This window comes from Candoia aspera, chromosome 1, assembly GCF_035149785.1.
Source record: "Candoia aspera isolate rCanAsp1 chromosome 1, rCanAsp1.hap2, whole genome shotgun sequence".
NCBI classification, from domain to species: domain Eukaryota; kingdom Metazoa; phylum Chordata; class Lepidosauria; order Squamata; family Boidae; genus Candoia; species Candoia aspera.
The window spans coordinates 314,429,565-314,449,925 of record NC_086153.1 but is presented as its reverse complement, the minus strand read 5'-3'; the positions used below and the strand labels follow the sequence as shown (position 1 = coordinate 314,449,925).

The 20,361-nt window shown below is 38.1% G+C and overlaps 1 protein-coding gene across 2 annotated transcripts; it reads right to left on the bottom strand.

Annotated features, from left to right (window-relative positions):
- Positions 1 to 232: 232 nt before the first annotated feature.
- On the bottom strand, positions 233 to 20,014 carry ZFYVE21 (zinc finger FYVE-type containing 21). Of its 2 annotated transcripts, XM_063290387.1 has the most exons (8): positions 19,810 to 20,014; positions 17,962 to 18,012; positions 16,045 to 16,213; positions 14,739 to 14,814; positions 8,187 to 8,278; positions 5,670 to 5,723; positions 2,450 to 2,592; positions 233 to 937 (listed from the first exon to the last, which is right to left on the bottom strand). In XM_063290387.1, exons 1-8 carry the CDS (start codon positions 19,939 to 19,941, stop codon positions 902 to 904), a joined length of 753 nt encoding a protein of 250 aa, XP_063146457.1. In that variant the 5' UTR covers positions 19,942 to 20,014; the 3' UTR covers positions 233 to 901. The 2 variants fall into 2 exon arrangements, with proteins under 2 accessions (XP_063146457.1, XP_063146458.1); XM_063290388.1 differs by lacking the exon at positions 5,670 to 5,723.
- Positions 20,015 to 20,361: the final 347 nt, after the last annotated feature.

The window sequence follows — 20,361 nt, the reverse complement described above, 5'->3', positions numbered from 1 at the left end:
GCTTTCATATACATAACACATGTTACATGCTTAATACTGTTATATATTCTCTGCATATCCTTAAGTATGATGTGCTAAATCAGGTTTTCAAACTGAATTTTTTGGAAACCTTGTCTTTTACTTTTTTTCCTGCTTAATTTGTACTTGATTTCATGCCAGGCTCAAATTGGCAAGACCAATCTACATGTTAGTCCAATAAATTCTCAAAAGTGCTACAACAGACAAGCTTACGTAGTATTTAATAATATTTTATTAGCCAAATCTCAAATTACCACAAAACATGACTATAAAACTACAAAAACCAATTTTGCTGACAGTTTCATTCAAAAAGGCCAATTTATACAGCACTATTTTTAATACTTGGTAAATCTTAATTTTATATATATAAAAAAAGCTTTAATCTCATGATACAAGCCCCTCACCAGAAGAAAGGGTGGTTTTATATAAAATAATGCCTAAGGCGGATTTCATAGATCATTTGGATATATGGAAAAAAACCTGAGAACTACATTTCTGAACAGCTTTTTTCTGGAACATCCAAGATTGGTTTTAAGTGAATTACATAGTATACATAATTTGTAATATAAAAGTTGTGCTGTATATTTAGCAGTAGTGCAGGTCACACTTCATTTTACATATTGAGTGCAGGTAAGATTTAACAAAATAAAGTCATAGATGCAGAGCTCTATTTAAAGCATTAATAAACTGTATACATATTGCACACTAAATAAGTGAATACTTTTAGGTCAAAATACTCACATTATAATTGGCCAGTGCTCACATGATGAACCACATTTAAGGTAGGAAAGGAGGAAGGAGAATCCCTATATCATGTGTCAATAGCAAGTAGTAAGAAGCTTATTTTTAGAGCTGATCTTTTCCCCTCAATTCTGAAAAACTACTACTGATCCCGAGATTCATAAAGAAGTTTTGCTGCCTGTAAGATGACAAAAAAGAACAACAAAAAGGGAAAAGTTTTGCTTAACATACTAATTTTCATAGCCAGAAACTACTGGAATTGCATAGGCAATTCAGCACTGGGGCTGGATTATTTCTGAATGCATTCAAATTGTTAGAATAGAAATTCAAATCAAGATGTGCTAAATACAAGATTCTGATTCACCAACTGGCATAGGGGAAATTTCCTAGAATTTCGTAAAATAAATAAATATGATTCTCTTTATATGACAGTCTATACACAAACACTTATGCTAGTCTATGTCTGTAATAAAGATTTGATTTGATACACAAACACATTGCACAAAGAAGTTAAACCAAGTCACACACCTATCCACTTTACTTTTTATAAGATAACTTTATACTATTCTTGCTATTGCTGATCTCAGTATAATTTGACCAAATAAACATACTATATACAGGAACAATTCATTCCGTACAAAATAATATAAGGCTATACAGGTGGTCCTTGACCTATGACCATTCAGTTAGCAACCAAAGTTACGATGGCAATGAACGAATGGTGGTTACGACGGGTCCTTAGAGTTCCAGCCATCCCAGCACCCTCAAAGTAACGTGATCGCAACTGGAGGTTTGGCAACCAGTTCACACTTCCAACAGGCCACAGCACCTCATGATCACATGATCGCCGTTTGCAACATTCCCTGCCAGCTTCCCCAGAAAGTCAATGGGGAATGCCAGCAGGGAATGTTGCAAGTTGCTTGGGTAAGTCTCACCCATCCACGCAACCCCCAGCCCCTATATGTTCAAGTCGCACTGGCCGTTCGTGCATCCGTGTGTACCCTCCCCAACCTGTGTCTCTTGGGCACCCTCCCCAATCCACTTCACACCCCCGTGCGCCCACACCGCACCCTCCCCAACCCTCACCATACCTCTTGCACACCCCCTTGCACACCCTCCTCAACTTTTGCCGCACTTCCCCCACACCCAAGCACCACCTAATTCCCTCCCCCACCTGGCAGCGGCCACTTACCTGCCTGCTGGCCTGAGGCTTGCAACTTCCTGTCGGCTTCTCCACTGACTGGTTGTGAGAAGCCAGTGGGAAATTGCTTTGCCTAACCACCTTGGGATTCGGTTAACGACAGCAACCGGGACTGCAGGGATTGCCGTGGCTAAGTGATGCAGTCGTGCTTTACAACCACCTTGCTTAGCAACAGAAATTCCGATCCCAATTGCCATCGTAAGCTGAGGACTACCTGTAAATGACTAACAGTCTGTGGTAGCTAAACATCATCTCTTTTTTAAAAGAGGCCTGGCTTTGATTACAATGGCACATCTGCCATCTTGCAGATTTTGACTCATACCTTCTGTGGATTCCCCTGGTGGAAGAGACTTGCTAACACAATCTTCCTTGTCCGTTTCCTATTGGCATCTTGGATGTTGATAACTGAATACTGGATTCAATAGGTTGATCCAGAAGTGCTCCTATAGGAGTTTGAGGCATAGTTTAATTAATAATTGCTTTAGTTACCTTATGCATGGCTGCTAGCCAAGTAGCTGATAGCTTTTTATTGGAACTGAAGTCTTCACCAGCAGTAAATTTAATCTGTTTGAGTTCATCTGATCCTGGTACTTTGTGTTGAAGTAGCATACCTATAGCACGAGTGTTGCCTCCTAAAAGGAAGAAAAATAAAGGAAAAGATTTTTTCTGTTGCAAATACCAAGGATTGTATGCAACCATAGCTGCTTTTTTGACAGAATGGATTCTATCACCCGAATAAATTCCACACCCCAAAATGCAATCCAAAGTTTGAGTAAATCTCTGGACCAGACCAAGAGGAGGGAGAGCAAGAGGAAGTCCCATTGTGCAAGTGGAAGTTTGCTCACGTGGCATTAGATGAAATCCACAGATTTACATTACAATGCAAATAAAACTTTGTCCTTACAGTGGTGGCTGGTTAACCTTTATCTCTTTCTAGCCCCAATCACAGATACATTCAGGAATGAGTAACGAGTAATGCATTAAACTCTACGTTACACTGAGAAACAGTGATATGGAGAAAGCCACATGCCAAGCAACTATAGCTGAGCAAGTACTCAGACTGGCTAGCTTTGAGGTTGCAAGACAAAGGCCTGACAGAACTAGTGTTTTTAGTAACTTCATATACTGTGAAGAGTGTACGTGGAGAAAGTGTATTATTCAGAACATTTATTTTGAAGATGTATGCTCAAACAGAACAAAACTACGCCCTGGAATTATTCGTAAAGTCATAAAATAGAAGAGAGAGACAAACGTATTAAATAGTTTGCAACAATGGAAAAAACATGGAGCAAAGTAATTCAATTCACTAAACAGTACAGAAATTATTTTAACCTTCTTTTGGCAAGTGGATTCTGCAAAATACATTTATTTACAGTATTAAATTGAATTGAACTGAAACATGACTTGACCATAATATTTAAGCCAGTCCACCTTTATGATGTTTACATCCCAAATTCAGTACCACTTCAAGAAAAAAGAGGAATACTTGTACCCTTCCCCTCCATTACAAGTTGACAAAATGTATTTTGAAGGTACAATTTCGAATAAATCTTTCCTGTGATATTAGTGGTTAAGAATTTAGATTTCAAAACTCCAACTGAAACCATTAAAATCTACAATTAACTGCCCTGCTTGTGACATCAGAAGGGCCAAAGAAATCCTATCACAAAGGCAAAGACCCTATTTATCCCTTTTTAATAGAAAAAAAAATCTTGATTACCTAGGTTGTGAAAATCAAGCACACACACATCTAAATTCTTGATGTATTTGCACTGTTGCACAAATGCAGAAACTGCTGAACTGAACAACAAAACACGGTCAGCAGCAGGCTACATACGGCATACTGAACAAACACATTAGAGAAAGCATGCAGAGAATGGCTTCTTGAATTCTTTCCAACACCTTAAAACAGCTGTGTTTTAGATCACATGACTGAGAAGAAAGAGGGAGAGCTGACAACATGTCAACTTGCTGCCCAACTGCCTTTCCTTAGGGGATGCACTGGGAATTTTTTTTTCTCTGAAGCCCTTTGCCTGATACTGTCCATTTTTTAATTCAATCTTTATTTTGCAATTTTTCCTACTATACCAAATCTAGTCCTATTCTGTTATCCTGCTCTCAAGTCCCTTTACATAATTTCTTCCCAACATTCTGCTGAGTTGAAAAGAATAAAGACAAGGAAAGGGAACAAGGAAAGTGGGAGAGAACAGATGGTGTTGCTCTTTCATGAGTAGAGATGTAGGATGGAAATTCTCTTCTGCCATATTTTTCTGTGGACACATTTCTCATTTCTGTAAGTTTAGCATTTTATGAAGCTCACATAACTAATGAAAACAGTATCAAAAAACATTCTAAGTTGTAATTTCTCAGAATATATCTAAGAAATACATAACCACAGCTGTTGGACTATGTTAATGTGAGAATACTAAAAATAGGTACATTCAATTTAAACCTTTGGAACTGAATCTGAACGGCTGCACAGTCCTATTATTCAAACAGTATGAAGCCATATTACATTCTAAGTTTACTAAAAAGGTTGAATATACAAATCAACTCCTACATCACTTTGGTAAATAACATTGATACACTATGTTCAAACTGATGTAATCAGAACTGATCCATTGGTAAGACAGAATGAATCCTTTGCCTCAGGTAATTAATTGTGGCTACTTCCTGAAAACCGTCATGCTCAATTCAACTGCTCAGAGCTATTACCTGCCCAACTCTATCCTCAGAGTGACGCACGCAAGGGAAGTGACCATAGATGACTGTAGTGTGGCAAACAGAGAGGTATTACAGGTTTCTCAATGTGAGACATGAGTCAGGAAAGGTAGTGAAGCAACCAGAAGCAGAAGCAGTGGTAAGATCTGCAACATCCACAGTGAAGTCACAGCCTAAAGTATCTGCTCAGATTTATTACGTGCAATTCTGTTGAAAGATAGTGTGCACAGTTGCTTAAGGTTCTGCTAAGCAGTGCACTACATCTCCCTTCCTTCCACAATGCATCATTTTAAACTTAAGTTTAAATGCATATGAAATATAACTTTTCCTCTGCCTTCCTAAAATTTTGATACTTCCCATTTTCTCCAACATCAAGTCAGATCCTTGGCCCAAAATAGTTCCACATCCCTGCTGGGGGATGGGGGGCAAAGCTCAAACCATCTTCTGTTGGATCTATGATATTCATCCAGTGAAAGGGCCTTCCTTACTGCATGAAGCCTCTTCGCCATCTCACATGGAATCACAAAATGATCAAACCTCCTTTTCTTACTTAAGCAGAAACAACCCAACCTCTACTCACAAAAAACCTCTGGCAGCTTCATTCACAACATAATAATCTCTTCACTGGACCCAAGTAAATACATACATAATTTTGGAGGAACTCTGAGAAAGGCAAAGCACCACTGTGACCTATTCTAATAAAAATACCAACTTTACTATTCTGCGGTTTACTTTTCACCCTAACACTTCTTTTAAAGTTTACCTTTCATTGTCCAAGCCCAGTTATCAGACGAGGAAGAGAGAAAAGCAACAGTGGCTGATGTAGCCTTAGAACGCTAGTTGGCCACATAGATGGTTGATCATGTATGCATCTTAAGTTCAGCCATTAAGGAAACATTCCCACAAAAAACTGTATCTGCGCTAGGCCTCACACACTGAAGAAATAATACAAAAAGCATGCTTAGGAGTAATAAGTTCCAGTGCTGACCTTCCATAATGTGTTCACTTTCCAAGAGGCTCGTATAAGTATGAATGTCGTTTTCTACATCAAGGAAGCAGGCAAGCAATGAAGAGAAATGTTAATCAAAAGAAATACAGAAGTTTTAAAATGAAGATTCAATTTATAGCCATAAAAGTTAAACAGACAGGATAGTCCTAAGTTGTTTGGGAAAAACATACAGCAAGCTACAGACTAGATATGGGTATGAATGCAGTCAAATCCAGTGGCAAAGAGTACTTGAAACACTGGTCTCAATTTTTAGTATTCTTTTATTTCTGAGTTCTCACTACCACATTTTCACGTAATCTAGCTTTTATGGTTTAAAGTTCAGCAAAATCCTGTATTTTTCAGGAGTAATGAAATCATCCTCTTGTGGCTCACACACATCTAAAGAGACAACCAAGAATGAGCTGCTTGCAATTTAGAATTTCCTAAAAACAAAGTGGTTTAATAATGGGCCGGCTTAATTTATTTTATTTATATTTCAAATTTCTATCACCGCCCATCTCTCCCGAAAAGGGGACTCTGGGCGGTTTACAATCAGGGGACTCTGGGCGGTTTACAATTAATATTTGTTTATAATTCTGTTCCACATTACTTTAAGATGTACAAAATAGAAACATTTTTTAAAATTATTATTATGTATGCTACCCGACTCCCAATGACTAGGTGGTTGAACACAGCAGGTTTTACACTGATTTGTTTAATTACCAACCACACCTTTAGCAAGTCATCCTGTTGTTAATACCAGCTAAAAGCAATTCCTAGATATTCGAAAAACAATTCAGAGTATCTGATTTGCAGCACATTCTCTATCATGTCTGTTTTCTTTATTTTGAATAAATGTTTATTTCTAATTGAATTATCAAGCCAGTAGTTGTCTCCTCTTTTATTTTGCAAATATCCTTACTGTTTGTTTTTTAAAAAATTATTATAGGTTAAAATTAATGTTTGGAATGAAACAATGACTGGACTTCTCAAGGAATTCTTGTATATTGCAAACACAGCCACTATCAACCATTTTTTGCTAGGTTAATGAAGTTGGAAATGTTTTATTACTTGGAAAAGAAATATAAAGAAACACTCTACTAGTGAATTAGAAGTTCAAAGTCTCACATTCTTATTATAAGCAAGTTCCTCTTTGGGGAAATAAAAATTGTATTTTGTTTTAAACAGTAAAGATTTCTGAAGTGGAAACAGCAACAAAAATAACAATAGTTATTTTTAAAAAGTAGTAATACACAGGGAAAATTCTAAAATGCTTTTATAAAAAAGCTATGCTTCTAAAATTCATAAAAGTAGGGTACTCAATTTGTTTTTAGGCTTGCAGCTTTTATGGACTTATTTGCAGGATCCAGTATGACAGCAATCAAGCAGTATTGGGCAATTAATACATTTATTCAACAATGCTTTCATTGCACACAAATGTGAAATATGCACGTAATAATTATGTCTTATTACACAGGAAATCTAGAACAGTTGAAGAAAAAAAGTGTTTTCTAGTTCATCAGCATATGTAACTATCATATTAATCTGCTAGTGCAAAAGCTACTAACATTATTCAAAATTGAATTAAAGCAGAGGTATCTAAGCAATCATATTCTTAAGAAAAATATCCTATACACTATGTGGACTATGTGGCCCTATAATTGCTCACTATTGTGTTAATGACAAGTTCATTATATCACATAATTCTCAGACGTTTCTCAACTACTACCATCTAAATAACCAACTTTTCCCCCCAATCTCTTTGCAGTACTAAAATGCTTTCTGAAGAAAGGCAGCCAGTTCCCATTTTCACTTATTTATTTGATTATACCACACATTTTCTATAAGAGTTCACCACTCTCTTCCCCATTTTCTCCTCCACAACAATCATCCTAGGTGGTAGGTTGGGCTAAGAGAGAGTGATTGGCCCCAGGCCACACAGATAGCTTCTACTGCTGAGGCAGGACTTGAAGCAGGTCTGTCTACTCCTGGTCCAGCAGCTTAACTACTATGCCACCCTGATTGTCACCTCTGTATGGTACGGATAGGAAATATATCTCAAAAGAAAAGGGAGAGAGAACTCAGAGACAAATATATTGAAGAAGGCTTACCATTAGCAAACAACCTAAGAAAATATCCCAAGAAGTTAACCACTAATATGGATAAATACAATTAATTCTAGGAGGATTTGACAAGAAAGACAATAGGTAAAGAAAGCTGGATAAAATAGGTAGACATCTGGAAGGCAAAATTTTAAAAAATGACAATAGAGAAAAAGGAAAGAGAAGCCAACGAGAAAGTAAATGGAGATATGTACAACTAGTAAGAAAGAATCAGGCTGGCAAGAGAGAGGCAATATATTATGTTTTCTGGTCTGGAGTATAGATACTGATAGAGGAATTCTGCAAATTACAGTTTCAGTCACAGAAACACAACAATCTGGAAGGCCTAAAACAGGAAGGCCAAAACACAGCGATTTGAACTGCAGGTTTCTAGTTACGCTTAAAAACAAATTACCTCCAGGAGTAAATCCTTCAGTAAGAATTTGGACCGTTGAGATCTGTGCAATTTCTATTTCATAATGGCTTTCTCCATCCAAAAACAGGTATCTGCACAAAGAGAAAGAACGGTGCTTGTTTCACATATGTTAATTAGTAATTCTTACAATACTAAGTCCCACACAGGAAAGTAAAACTTAATCATTTATACAATGGCAAGAGACTACATTTTTATGCCTACTCATTACTGGTAGTACCTATGTTTTTGTTGTATCACCCCACAACGGTTTGAAGTGTTTCTTCATTTAAAAAAACAGCAGTAACTGCTGTATACTGGAACCATTGCCAAAAAGAATGTACTGACTATTCACTCTCAAACAAAATTTTTGAAAGTGTTTCTAAAAATAGGGAAATCCATCCACAAAAACCTCCTAACTTCTGTCAACACTTCCATACTTATGGAGATTCTACTTCCAAAGAAGCAATGGTGGATTGAAGACAGCTCTGCAAAAGCAGAGATTAAAGGCCGCAGCAGATTAAAGGAGCCGGCGAAGGGACTGCCGCTTCAGAACCCTCTCCGAACAAGGAACGTAGTTCAGACTATGCAGCCAGGCAAGGTCTTAAAAAACACCCTTTATTAAATAACTATTTACAATAGTTAAATCCTTGAGTACGAAAACTCAAATCAAAAAGCTCAACTGGGCACAACAGGCAGAGAAACAGGACTCTCTCACTGGACAGGGAGGCTGAAAACAACAGATCTCGAACTGGATTGGAGTGCTGGAGCGGTTCTGATGCTGGATCGCTGGCAATCTGGAACTGGATTGGGTCTGGACACAGCAACTGGAGCTTGGAAGCAGGACTCAAACTTCAAGCAAGGCTAGACTAGGCTGGAAGACCTGGACTAGGCGGAATTCTCAGGACTGGAGTCTTGGAGCAGGACTTGGAACTTGGAGCAAGGTTGGACTCAACTGGAAGCCTTGGACTAGGCTGACTTCTCTGGAGTAGGAACTAGGAGCAAGGCTGGAAACTGGAAGCAAGGCTGGACTTGGCTGGAAGCCCCGGACTATGCTGACTTCTCTGGGCTGTGAACTTGGAGCAGGCCTGGAAACTGGAAGCAAGGCCACACTCAGCTGGAAGCCCTGGACAAGGCTGAATTCTCTGGACTGGGAACCTGGAGCAAGGCTTGGAACCTGGATCAAGGCTACACTTGGCTGGAAGCCCCAGGCTGGACTGACACCCAGATTCTGAACAAGATAGGTGTGAAAATCCAAAGCACGACTGGATGTGCAAAGCGCGGTTGCACCAGACTGAGGAAAAGCGGCGGCATGGAAACCTCTCAGCTTGACTATGCTGCTGAGGAGATCGCGGAGTTTCAAGGCTGGATTCAAGTTGAAGGCTGCTGGGCACGGCTGACGCTGGTTCCTCAGTTGCAGCAGATGCATGAATTACTTCCTCTATGGAGTGGAGCTCAGGCGCTGGTTCCTCATCGGGAACAGACGCTGTCTCCGACGCCAGTAAGGACTCTTCTTCTGAAGCTGCAGGCTTAGAGGATCAGTTGTCTCTGGCAGCCCGTTCTCTGTGCGGCTGCTTTTTATTCCGTTCTTTAAAGCGCTTGGAGTCTCCTGTAGCCAATCGGGCTGCTTTCTCCTTTGACCGCTTTTCAGCTTGTCGTTGGCGTGTGCTGATTTGTGTATTCAAATTCTCCTCCGAATCTTGCCCAACCAGCACCGTGGATTCTTCCCACACTGCCAGCTCAGCCTGGACTTTCATTTTCCCGGTTTCAGACTGGTAAGTTTCCAATTCCTCCTCTGATTCTGAAAGAGTTTCACTTTCCAAGATAGAGGCAGGCTTTGTTCTGACAAAGGAGAGGACTGGATCACCCACTAGTACTTTGTAAAGAGGCTCCCCATGAAGAAATCATTTAATAGTGATCTCCAGCAGGTTGAGTGCTCTGGAAGTCACGGGGAACAGCTTGCCTATGCCACAGTTCGGAGCCTTCAAATGGACACTAGATTGGTTTTTACTTCCTCTCTTAATTAACATCGGAAACTACTCATTAAAGGGGGTGTTTTTTTTGGAAAATTGGGAACCTTCTAAAGAACAAGTTTTACCACACTGGGAGCACTTCCTTCTATCGATGAAAGAAAATTTTTTTAAGCTTAAAGATTAAAAAGAAAAATTTTAACTTTTGAAAAAGAGCAAAAAGGAGTTTAGAATGTTGGAAAGAGATTTTGGAAAGTTAAAGAGCCAGATGGACTTGTAGGAAGTTCTTATGGACGGTTTAAAATTTTATAAAACCATATTTTAAGACTGAAAATAACTGTAAGAATCCTCTCGTGGGAAAGTTCTGGCAGTGAAAAATAAACATATGATAAGAGTGGAGTGTGAAGGTTAACTAGAGGGAACCAGGGAGTAATTAAAGGAGAAGATACCTATTAACATAATGGAGCAACATTGTTGTTGTTGTTAGCTGCTATCGAGTCATTTACGACTCATGGCAACCCTATGTATAACAGAACAAAATGCTGTTCGGTCTTGCGCCATACGCCTGACTGTTCCAATGTTTGCATCCATTGTTGCTGTAATTGTATCAATCCATCGCACTGAAGGTCTTCCTCTTTTCCGCTGGCCCTCGACTTTACCAAACATGATGTCCTTTTCAAGCGATCGGTCTTTCCTGACGACGTGCCCAAAGTATAAGAGTCTAAGCCTAGTTATCTTTGCCTCCAGGGAACATTCTGGTTCTATTTCTTCTAAAACTGATTTGTTTGTTCTTCTGGCAGTCTATAGTATTTTCAATAATCTTCACCAACACCACATTTTGAATGCATCAATTCTTCTTCTATCTTCCTTTTTTAATGTCCAACTTTCACAGGCATATGTGGCAATTGAGAAGACCATGGCATGAGTCAGATACACCTTTGTTTTTAAACTGACTTCTTTACTTCTGAAAACTTTAGATAGGTCTTTGGTGGCGATACGTTGTTTGATTTCTTGATTACTACTTCCCTTGGCATTGATCATTAATCTGAGTAGAATGAAATAGTTGACAACTTCAATTTCTTCTCCATTTATTGTGACATTGTTTATTGGTCCATTTGTGAGAATCTTCGTCTTCTTCACATTCAGGTGTAGTCCGTATTGCTGATTACAATCTTTGATCTTCATCAGCAAGTACTTCAAGTCTTCATTTCCAGCAAGCAAAGTGGTATCATCTGCATATCGCAGGTTGTTAATGAGTCTTCCACCAATTCTGATACCCTGTTCTTCTTCGTACATTCCTGCTTCTTGAATTATTTGTTCAGCATACATATAAAACAAACGAAGACTGTTTGGAAACAATATACTCAGGACTTAATTTCCAAAATGTCTGGTACTACAAAAATGGATCAGATAGAGGGTATGGAAGAAGGACAGATGTTATTGGATAAAATAGAGACCGAAGCTATCCTGGATATGGATTCAAAAATGGACTCTAAAAATTGCTAGAGTATAAAAGAGATATGGGAAAATAAGATGTACTTTCAAAACTGTCTGCTACTATAAAAGCGGATTGAACAGAGGCTACAGAAGAATAGATGTTACTGGAGGAAATAGAGATTGAGGCCATCCTGATGTGGATTTGAAAATGGACTTCAAAAAATTGCTAGATTATAAAAGAGATATGGGAAAAGATGTGGATTTCAAAATGGATTTCAAAATGTCAATTACAAGAATGATATGGAGAAAGAGGCCACCCTGAACTTACAAATTAAACTGGCTGTAAAGGTAAAGGTAAAGGTTTCCCTTGACGTAAAGTCCAGTCGTGTCCGACTCTAGGGGGCGGTGCTCATCTCCGTTTCTAAGCCTTGGAGCCGGCGTTGTCCCTAAGGACCCGTCCGTGGTCATGTGGCCGGCATGACTCACGGAACGCCGTTACCTTCCCGCCGAAGCGGTACCAATTAATCTACTCACATTTGCATGTTTTCGAACTGCTTGGTGTGCAGGAGCTGGGACGAGCAACGGGAGCTCACCCCGCCGCGCGGTTTCGAACCGCCGACCTTCCGATCGGCAGCTCAGCGGTTTAACCCGCAGCGCCACCGCGTCCCTTTATCCCTTTCAATAATCAAAAGGAACATTCAGATAATAAACCAGAAGTGTGATTTTTTTTAGAACTTTCCTATTTTGGGTTTACAAAAGAGATGTATTAAATTACCGAAGTTGTTCCTGAGAACAGACAAAGGAAAATGATGAGAGACCAACTTATGGGACTTTATTCAAATAAACAGAAGATATATAAAGTGAACTTACGTATTTCTTCAGGGTTAAATACATGTCGTGATTTTTGGCAGCTATTAATGGGATTTCTTGGTGACCAGGACTGAATGATGAGGTTTTAAGGATCTGTTTATAAATGGGGAGAGATATCCTCTGCTTTAGATTTAGATAAAGTATTAATTATATTACAAAATGTATTTTTTTTAGATTAAGCTTTAAATATATACTTTATAATTTCTGGTGGCTTTTAATAGACCTTTGCAGATTAGGATTGAATGATGAGTTTTTATGATTTGTTTATTAATAAGGGATGAGATATGGGGAGAATTCTTCTTTCTTTTTTTTGTTTATTGAAATACTAGAGAAGGTGTTAAGTTACTGAAATTGTTTATACTTGTCTAGAAGAAGGGGGAGACATCTTTTATATACCTGCCTTTTTTTCCTCTTCTCTTACTTTCTCTCTTCTATTTTTCCTTCTTTTTCTCTCTTTATTTCTATACCTGTTTTAGTTTGTATTAGTTTTTTACCTTTGTATTTTTAAATTCTAATAAAAATTATTATAAAAAAACACTTCCGTCCTTTAAACGAATTACCAGATGTCAAAACAACTACCTCCTTAAAGCTCTATAAAATAATGAAAGAAAGGTATTGATTTTCCTAACTTGCTAAAGGAATTTATCGCTGTTTGATGGGAGTGTCCAAGAGTTGCAAAATGTTGGTCATTAGCCCTCTTTTCGAAATATTAAGATTTATTCCTCCATTAAGGTCATGCTTATGCAATAATCAATACCAGGATATTAAGAGCCTACACTAGACTACTTATTAATTATAGTAAGAAAAACAAAATGTAATGCATACAACCACAGCCAAATCCTTAAAAATGGATGGATGTTCCAGGCAATCAAGAGACCTAATTCTTTAAACGTGAAGAAGAAAAAGAAGGAGGAGGAGGAGGAGGAGGAGGAGGAGGAGTGGGGAAAACATTCTTCTCTACCAATCTTTTTATATCTTGTTTATGTCATAACTTAGGTATTTACATTACTAGACTAGACGAGACTAGACTAGACTATGACTGTGCAAGGACAGACCAACTGGCCTGTTTCATGGTTAGATCCTCAGCTTGGGTAGCAACATACTACAAGGCTTGGGCTGGTCCTGGAGTTAGCTCATTCTGACTTGATTCCAAATCTCAACTATTTGGGAACCCTGGAGCTCCACCCATGGGAAGAGGTTACATATGTAATTGAATGGGATATTTATAGATAGATTAGAATATTAATTGCAAAGAAAGAAGGTCCATTTCACAAAAATTAGTACAGAGGTTTTGTATTTATTAACCCAATGTATATGGGCAGTCATCTAGCCAAGAGACTCTGGGCAGTGAGGTATTATAGCCTTTAAATCCTATTTTATTTAAATTGTTCACAACTTTTCTGTCTGTTACTATGACAAAAAGTGAGACTTAGAATTAAGGAATGAAATATATCAAATTTAATAGAAGTCAGGGCAAGGATTTTCAGCTATCTTTTCTGTGTAAGAAAATACAGTTCTTAAGCCAGGTAGTTATTTTCTCCTCACTAGGGCATTTTAACACTCACAAGTGTCAACCTTTTTATAAAATATTTCACTCTTTTAGGTATGCAGTGCTACCCATTCTATCCAGCACACAGAAATCCTGCACTATGTATCAGTGTGAAATAGAAGATTTTTTTAACTGCAAACAGAACTCATTAAATACTGAACACCTCCTTCATGCTTTGAGTTACTTGAAAAAACAATTGGCATTTGCCTCATTCAGTTCATGATTTGGGTTGAGCCAGAACACAGTCCTAATTTATGCCATTCTGTTCTGATATTTGTGAGTTCTTAAGAATACTGTTCTTTAGGAAGTTATTTTGGAAATGTGTTAAAATAAATTATAATTATTAATATATTTTTCTCATAAATGTCTAGCTGTATCCTATCTTGATCAGTGCTGTGAATTTATCTTCTAAACAGTGGTTAGAAAAATCAGAGTCCATAGCTAAGCACAGTATAAAACACATCCTTGCAATATCTCCAGTATAATTGGACAAGCAGGGTGCTTTTACTGAAACTGAAAAAGTATCAATTTTTTGCTTAAGAGCAAGTTATAGCAATATTACTCAGGTAACACTTTAGAAATAACAGTCGGGATGCTAGACAGGCAATTCTTCAAAATGGTAAGACAAAATATTTTAGAGATTACAGACCTGTAGCAAAGATAGTATTTTTCAGGAAAAGACTTCAGCTGATTGGCAACTCCTGCTAGCAAACACAGCACACTTCTTACCTCTGGTTGTTGGAAAGACGACAAACCATCATTTCTGTTCTTTCTGATGTCCCTGGAGTTACAAAGAATGTAGCACCTGAAAATTCCAAGAGTGGAAGAGAAAAAGTTAAAGATAATTTTTTTAAAAGTTCAGTATCATTAAAATAACCCTAAAAGTGCAGTTCTCAATCTCATTAAACAGAGTTAATGTTTATTAACCTTTCTCAGATCTATTTTTATTAAGAGGAAAAAGAAAAAATGCCATTGCTATAATGATAAACCATTAATAGGCCTAGGTGTGTTCCATTAATAGAAAAAGAAATTGCAGCTGAAAAATACCAATTATCAGAAAAGTATTATTTGAAACAAACTTATCTGCAGCTTAATCTATATCTGAGGACAATTTCAACTCATGGTACAATATAAAGATTTCAAATGCACAAAAAAAAGAAAGAATTAATATTTAACAGTTTAATGATCCAAATGGAAGAACCCAATTCTGTGGGTTTTTTAAAATTAAAAATACCTTGTTAAACAGTTTTAGCTTTCAAAAATAAGAAATCCTTGTTGTTTATGTTGAAGATTTCTTTGTTTTTAATCTTAATATCTGAAACAAAACCAGTTACAAATTGAAATGTTCAGAATTTGATGGCTCTTGAACTTGATTATGCATTAAGTACAGGCAAAGTATTATAAAACAATATATTCTTCAAACTTTCCACAAAAGAACAAATTGTCATAGTTCTCCACTGCCCAAATAAAAGGCATTGTACAATTTCTTGAATGTCACATTAAAATGAGTATGTGTTATGTGGAGAAAGCTATCAAAGAACATCTAGAAAAAATAATTTTGCCATATCAAGTTTATTTCCATTAGAGTGGGACAGAGGTTTACCATTTTTCATTCTGGAGTGCAAACATGCACTTATACCAGAAAAACACAAGCTAAAGCTCCAAAACTTATGGGGACTCAAAACCTTCAGTACATTCTCCAAAGACCTTCAAACATTGTTACTGAAGTATAATTACTAAAAGGAAAATGGTAAAATATATGACTAAAATCATATTAATCATAGGCAAATTTAACAAAATCAGATATAGATTCTGTCCTCTACTATCCACTACTGCCCTTCATATACCACTCAATGGCCAAGTGCAATCTTTGGCTCAGAACAAATTTCACAATCCAGTTAGTTAGTTAGTTAGTTAGTTAGTTATTTACTTCTTCTTATTATTATTATTAAAGGTATCACCCAAAGCAACTCTCAGATATTGTCTTTTAGCAAGTCAAACAAGAATCTCCAAGTCCTCTATACTCAACATTTACCATTCATAAGCACTTTGAGCTGCCTGTCATAGAACTCCGTTTCTTTCTGAGAAATGAGAGCACATTCAGCACACTGGCGTACAGGGTCAACAAAGCACATACGAGGCAGAGGCACTTTCTTGCTGCAGCATTTGTCACAAAAGCACTTTCCACATCTCCTGCAGTGGTGCTGGGTTGGGGGTACCAGAAAAAAAAGAAAAAAACGATTCAGCAAAATTGGATCTTTATGTTAAAAATGATTGATTCTGGCCTATCACAAATTCCATACGGCAGAAGAGAAATAAATACTGCAGCAGAGGTACAAGGAACATGAAGAAGATAAAATCCTGATATGCCTTGTTAAAAAAAAATGCCAGAATGATTATGAAAACAAAAAACTTGGAGAAAAAAGTCTGATCTAGGTTTGAACTCTCATGTGCTAGAGAAAGCTGACTTTCCTTAGTTTCCATGGAAGTCTAGCAATCAGTCCATGGAAGTGCAGAGTATAATAAGCAGCATTTTCCTTTCCCTGTTCTAAAAAAACAAGCACATTCAGCACGCTTCAAGTATCAGCATGCCAGAATTCATGCTTAAGTGCTTAGCTTAGCTAAAAGTTCTATATTTAGAGAAGATAAACAGCGCTTAACAAATTTTGTAATCTCCATACCCCATCATGGAAGGAAGGAAGGAAGGAAGGAAGGAAGGAAGGAAGGAAGGAAGGAAGGAAGGAAGGAAGACACTCCATAAAAGTATTCATATAACACACAAAGCCACAAACAAACTACATCTTATCCTTAAATTGTTGTGTAAATTCTACCAATATAACTTTAAGGTTTAGTATACTCTATGAGCTTAGACAGCTGTGGTTTTTCAATAGTCCATGGTTAAGCTATCCATAGCTTAGCATAACATGTGAAAATGATATTTGGTCAGCCCAAATATTTCCTTCCCTATCTGAAATAGACTGCCTATCTAAACTATGTTTGTCAGACAAACACCTTTGTGATGAGAAATTTTAGGGCTACCAGATCAGGACTGCAACAATCTGGATGATCGCTAGATGGCAGTAGAGCTAGAGTTTTCTGTATCTCTGTTGCCATCTAATGGTCATCCAGATTTTTGTATTATAGTTCTGGCAGCCCTCTGCAGTATCCTTATATCCACAGTTCTGTAACAGTTTTTGCTACTGTAGTTACCTATCAAAAATTCAGTGAAGTTTCTACACTACAAATCAATTAAATCATTTGAGAAAGTGTAAAGCATCATACCTACTATTACAGTGGCTAAATCCATACATCATGCGAAGCCATAATTTGATTTATTTCATTTAGACCTAAAGTTATGTATGAACCTAACCACTGTGGCTTTTAAACCAAGGTTTAAGTACAACCCAGTTAACTGGTTTATTCAAAAAATCAAAGTTAAATACATCATGAATTAATAAGGGAACCCAGCAAATCTGTAGTATCAAGAAGTGCTCTATATGTAGTGTTCTACTTTAATATGTACTATCTGTTTGCATGGCCTGACTAAAAAGAAATCTGATTAGAGACTGAGCCCTAACTGCCTCCAGGATAACAATGTAAAAAAGGGAGAGCCAGATTTGTTAAAGTACTTATTTCGTATGTAGTGTGCAATAGTCATGTACAGTAACTTCCTGCATCTGGTTATGACTAAAAGCAAATGATACACATTATGAAGGTACCATCCATGTACTGAGTATTTTAAAAGTGTCCACAGTGCGGTTCCAAGAAGGCAGAAAAGCCATAAAGAGAAGTTGGTATCATTCAGAACAAGCTACCACTATCCTAGCTGCTGCAACTGTAACACATTTATTAGGTATGCAGAACATTCTAGTCAATAGCTAGTGACTGTGGCAAGGACATTTTACTGCTTTCAGGGGAATATTTTAGGATAAGTTTGCATCCAAACTCTTACCTTTCTGGTTATGAAGTCAAACTTTGTATTGCACTGCATACATCTAGGACACTATAAAATAATAATGCAAAGATATTAAAGTCTGACTGTTTCAGCCAAGGACTAAAAGAATATATGGCATACTATGTGACACAATTCTAAAGAGCTTCATTGGTTCATATTAATAAGTTACATAAAATACTTCTACAGAGAGCATTTTCTCTTTGATAATATTTTCCCATTAAAGAAAAAAATACAAAAAAATGTGTAGTTCAAGTTCAAGCACAATGAGCATGATCCAATTACACGACTACTTTCTGAGATCACATTTAAAGCCCAGATTTAAAACTGCTTGTAATCAATCTCAATAGTTATAGCTTCTTCTAATGAACTTTTGTCAATTCATTAAATGATTCCTGCACAACAAACTGCTTTTCTTAACCTTTATACTACAGAATATTTTCCAGAACAGTGCTTGAAATATCACTTTACTCAAAAGAAGGCTACAAAGCACCAATTATACATTGGGCATAAAAATATGTTACATGGGAAAAGGGGAGGCAGCCCTGAAGAAACAGAGATAACTGTACAGAATGTTATTCTTCACATGTGTTGTTATGAAGACTTGTATTTTACAGGATTCTCAGTCACAAAGTTCTTTTCATCCACATAAGGACATTATATACTGCCAACATTTTCATAATTCATGGAACGTTGGGTTGCTGTGAAATGTACTTTATCCAATTGTTCTCGAACAACATTCTAGGCTCCAACAGGCTTCAACCCACTTTCGAGAAAAGATTATTTCTGATATCATTTAACAAACATTCTAGAACTGGTATTGTTCACAATGCTTTTGAAACTTTTGATAATCCAAGATTTTCCAGTATTTGACAAAATATACATAATTTAGCTAAGCATTTATTTTTATTGTGTTGTTGTGTGAACCTAGCATGCGTAATTTGCAAAGAATTATTTATTACATGAATGTTGTCAATTCTGACTTGTTTAGTAAGTTGTGGGGCTGCTGCTGCTGAGTTTATGTGCATCTTTCTTTCTTTTTTTTCCTCCAGCAGTGGCTCTGAAACACTGACTGCTCTTCTGTCACTTCTTAAGATCCTGTACTTTCCACCTTCATCCCAGTTTTTCCTTCCAAGCCTTGATTTGTTTCCTTCAAGCCCAGGTCTCTTCAGCTATGTGGTCTGTTTCCTCAATGATTCCATGAATGGGGACTTTCCCTCAGAATAACTCTCCCTTCAAATCCCTCACCAAAATTTGTTTCTTCTACAAACTTATACTTAATCCCTCACCCATTATTGAAAGTAAAGCTTATTTTTGTAGATCTAAACTCAGTGCATGTTCTTTCAATTATCTCAAATATTTCCAACAGAACTTCACCATGAAATACAGTAATAGATAAGTACCCCTCAAATGAAGCCACTATTGTTTTCTACTCAGACACCCCCTGCTTGCGAACAGAAGAACAGCATATCAAATTTTAGCCCCATTTTTAGAACGCTGTTCTGATGTTCTACTTGGAGGGTGATTTTAAGGCAGAACGTTCAAAGAATCGATCCAATGTCTGCAGGGCGATCTATCGCATCCTTGAGCTCCACAGCAGGACTCCTTCCAGGCGGGGGAAAAGCTCCTGGCAGGGAAGGGGAAGAGACCTGAAGGTGAAAAATAGGAGATGAGGCGGAGAGCCCAATTTAGATTCCGCGAAGGCCTGCTTTTCCACGGTCCACTCGGTCTCAAGGCGAAAAGGGAGGAACTACTGAAGGGACAGGCTTCGGCGGAGGGCGGCAGACTGAAGGGGAGGAGGAGGTACACTGTACGGGGTCTAGGCTTGAGCCGCCCTACCACCGTTACCTCCTTATCCGGCACCCACGGCGGCTCTTCCAATCCGAAGGGGCTCTGCGCAGCCCGGCATTCGGGGACCATTCGGAGCCCACTAGGGGAGCGAACCAACTTTTTGCCATCAGGGACCTCACGGCCCGACATTTTCACCTCAGAGCTCGTAGCACAGCCGCCGCCACACGGCGACTCGCCCAAACCACCGATCCACCCCAGCCACCCAATCCGAAGCCACTGCCCCATCACAGCCATCCAATCGGCATCAGTCTCACTAAAGATTGACGTCTCTCCTGGCCAATGAAAGTCAAGAAACGTTTCTCTTCGGTGGGGCAGAGCTGTTGTTTTCAGCACTACAATGGTGGGCCGACCCCCCTTCCCTTATTGATGTATACTTCTCAACCAATCCCTTTCAAGGCATGTCAGGCACAAATAGGAAAGTGAAATGGGGAGGGAAGAAAGTGAGAGGAGGCTTGCGCGCATGTGCACGCAGAGATCACACAATGCCGCATGCGCTGTTTACGTTGAACAGCGAAACTTAGGAAAAGAAGCGAACGGTCTTCTTGATGA

Bases quoted from the DNA above. Each gene is read 5' to 3' on its own strand.
- ZFYVE21 (XM_063290387.1), bottom strand. From the start codon at position 19,941: ATGTCGGGCCGTGAGGTCCCTGATGGCAAAAAGTTGGTTCGCTCCCCT. The intron at 16,214-17,961 runs GTAAGAGTTTGG...CCCCCAACCCAG, and splicing joins TTGACTTCATAACCAGAAAG to CACCACTGCAGGAGATGTGG. The intron at 5,724-8,186 runs GTAATTTGTTTT...TCCTTGATGTAG, and splicing joins TGAAGGATTTACTCCTGGAG to AAAACGACATTCATACTTAT.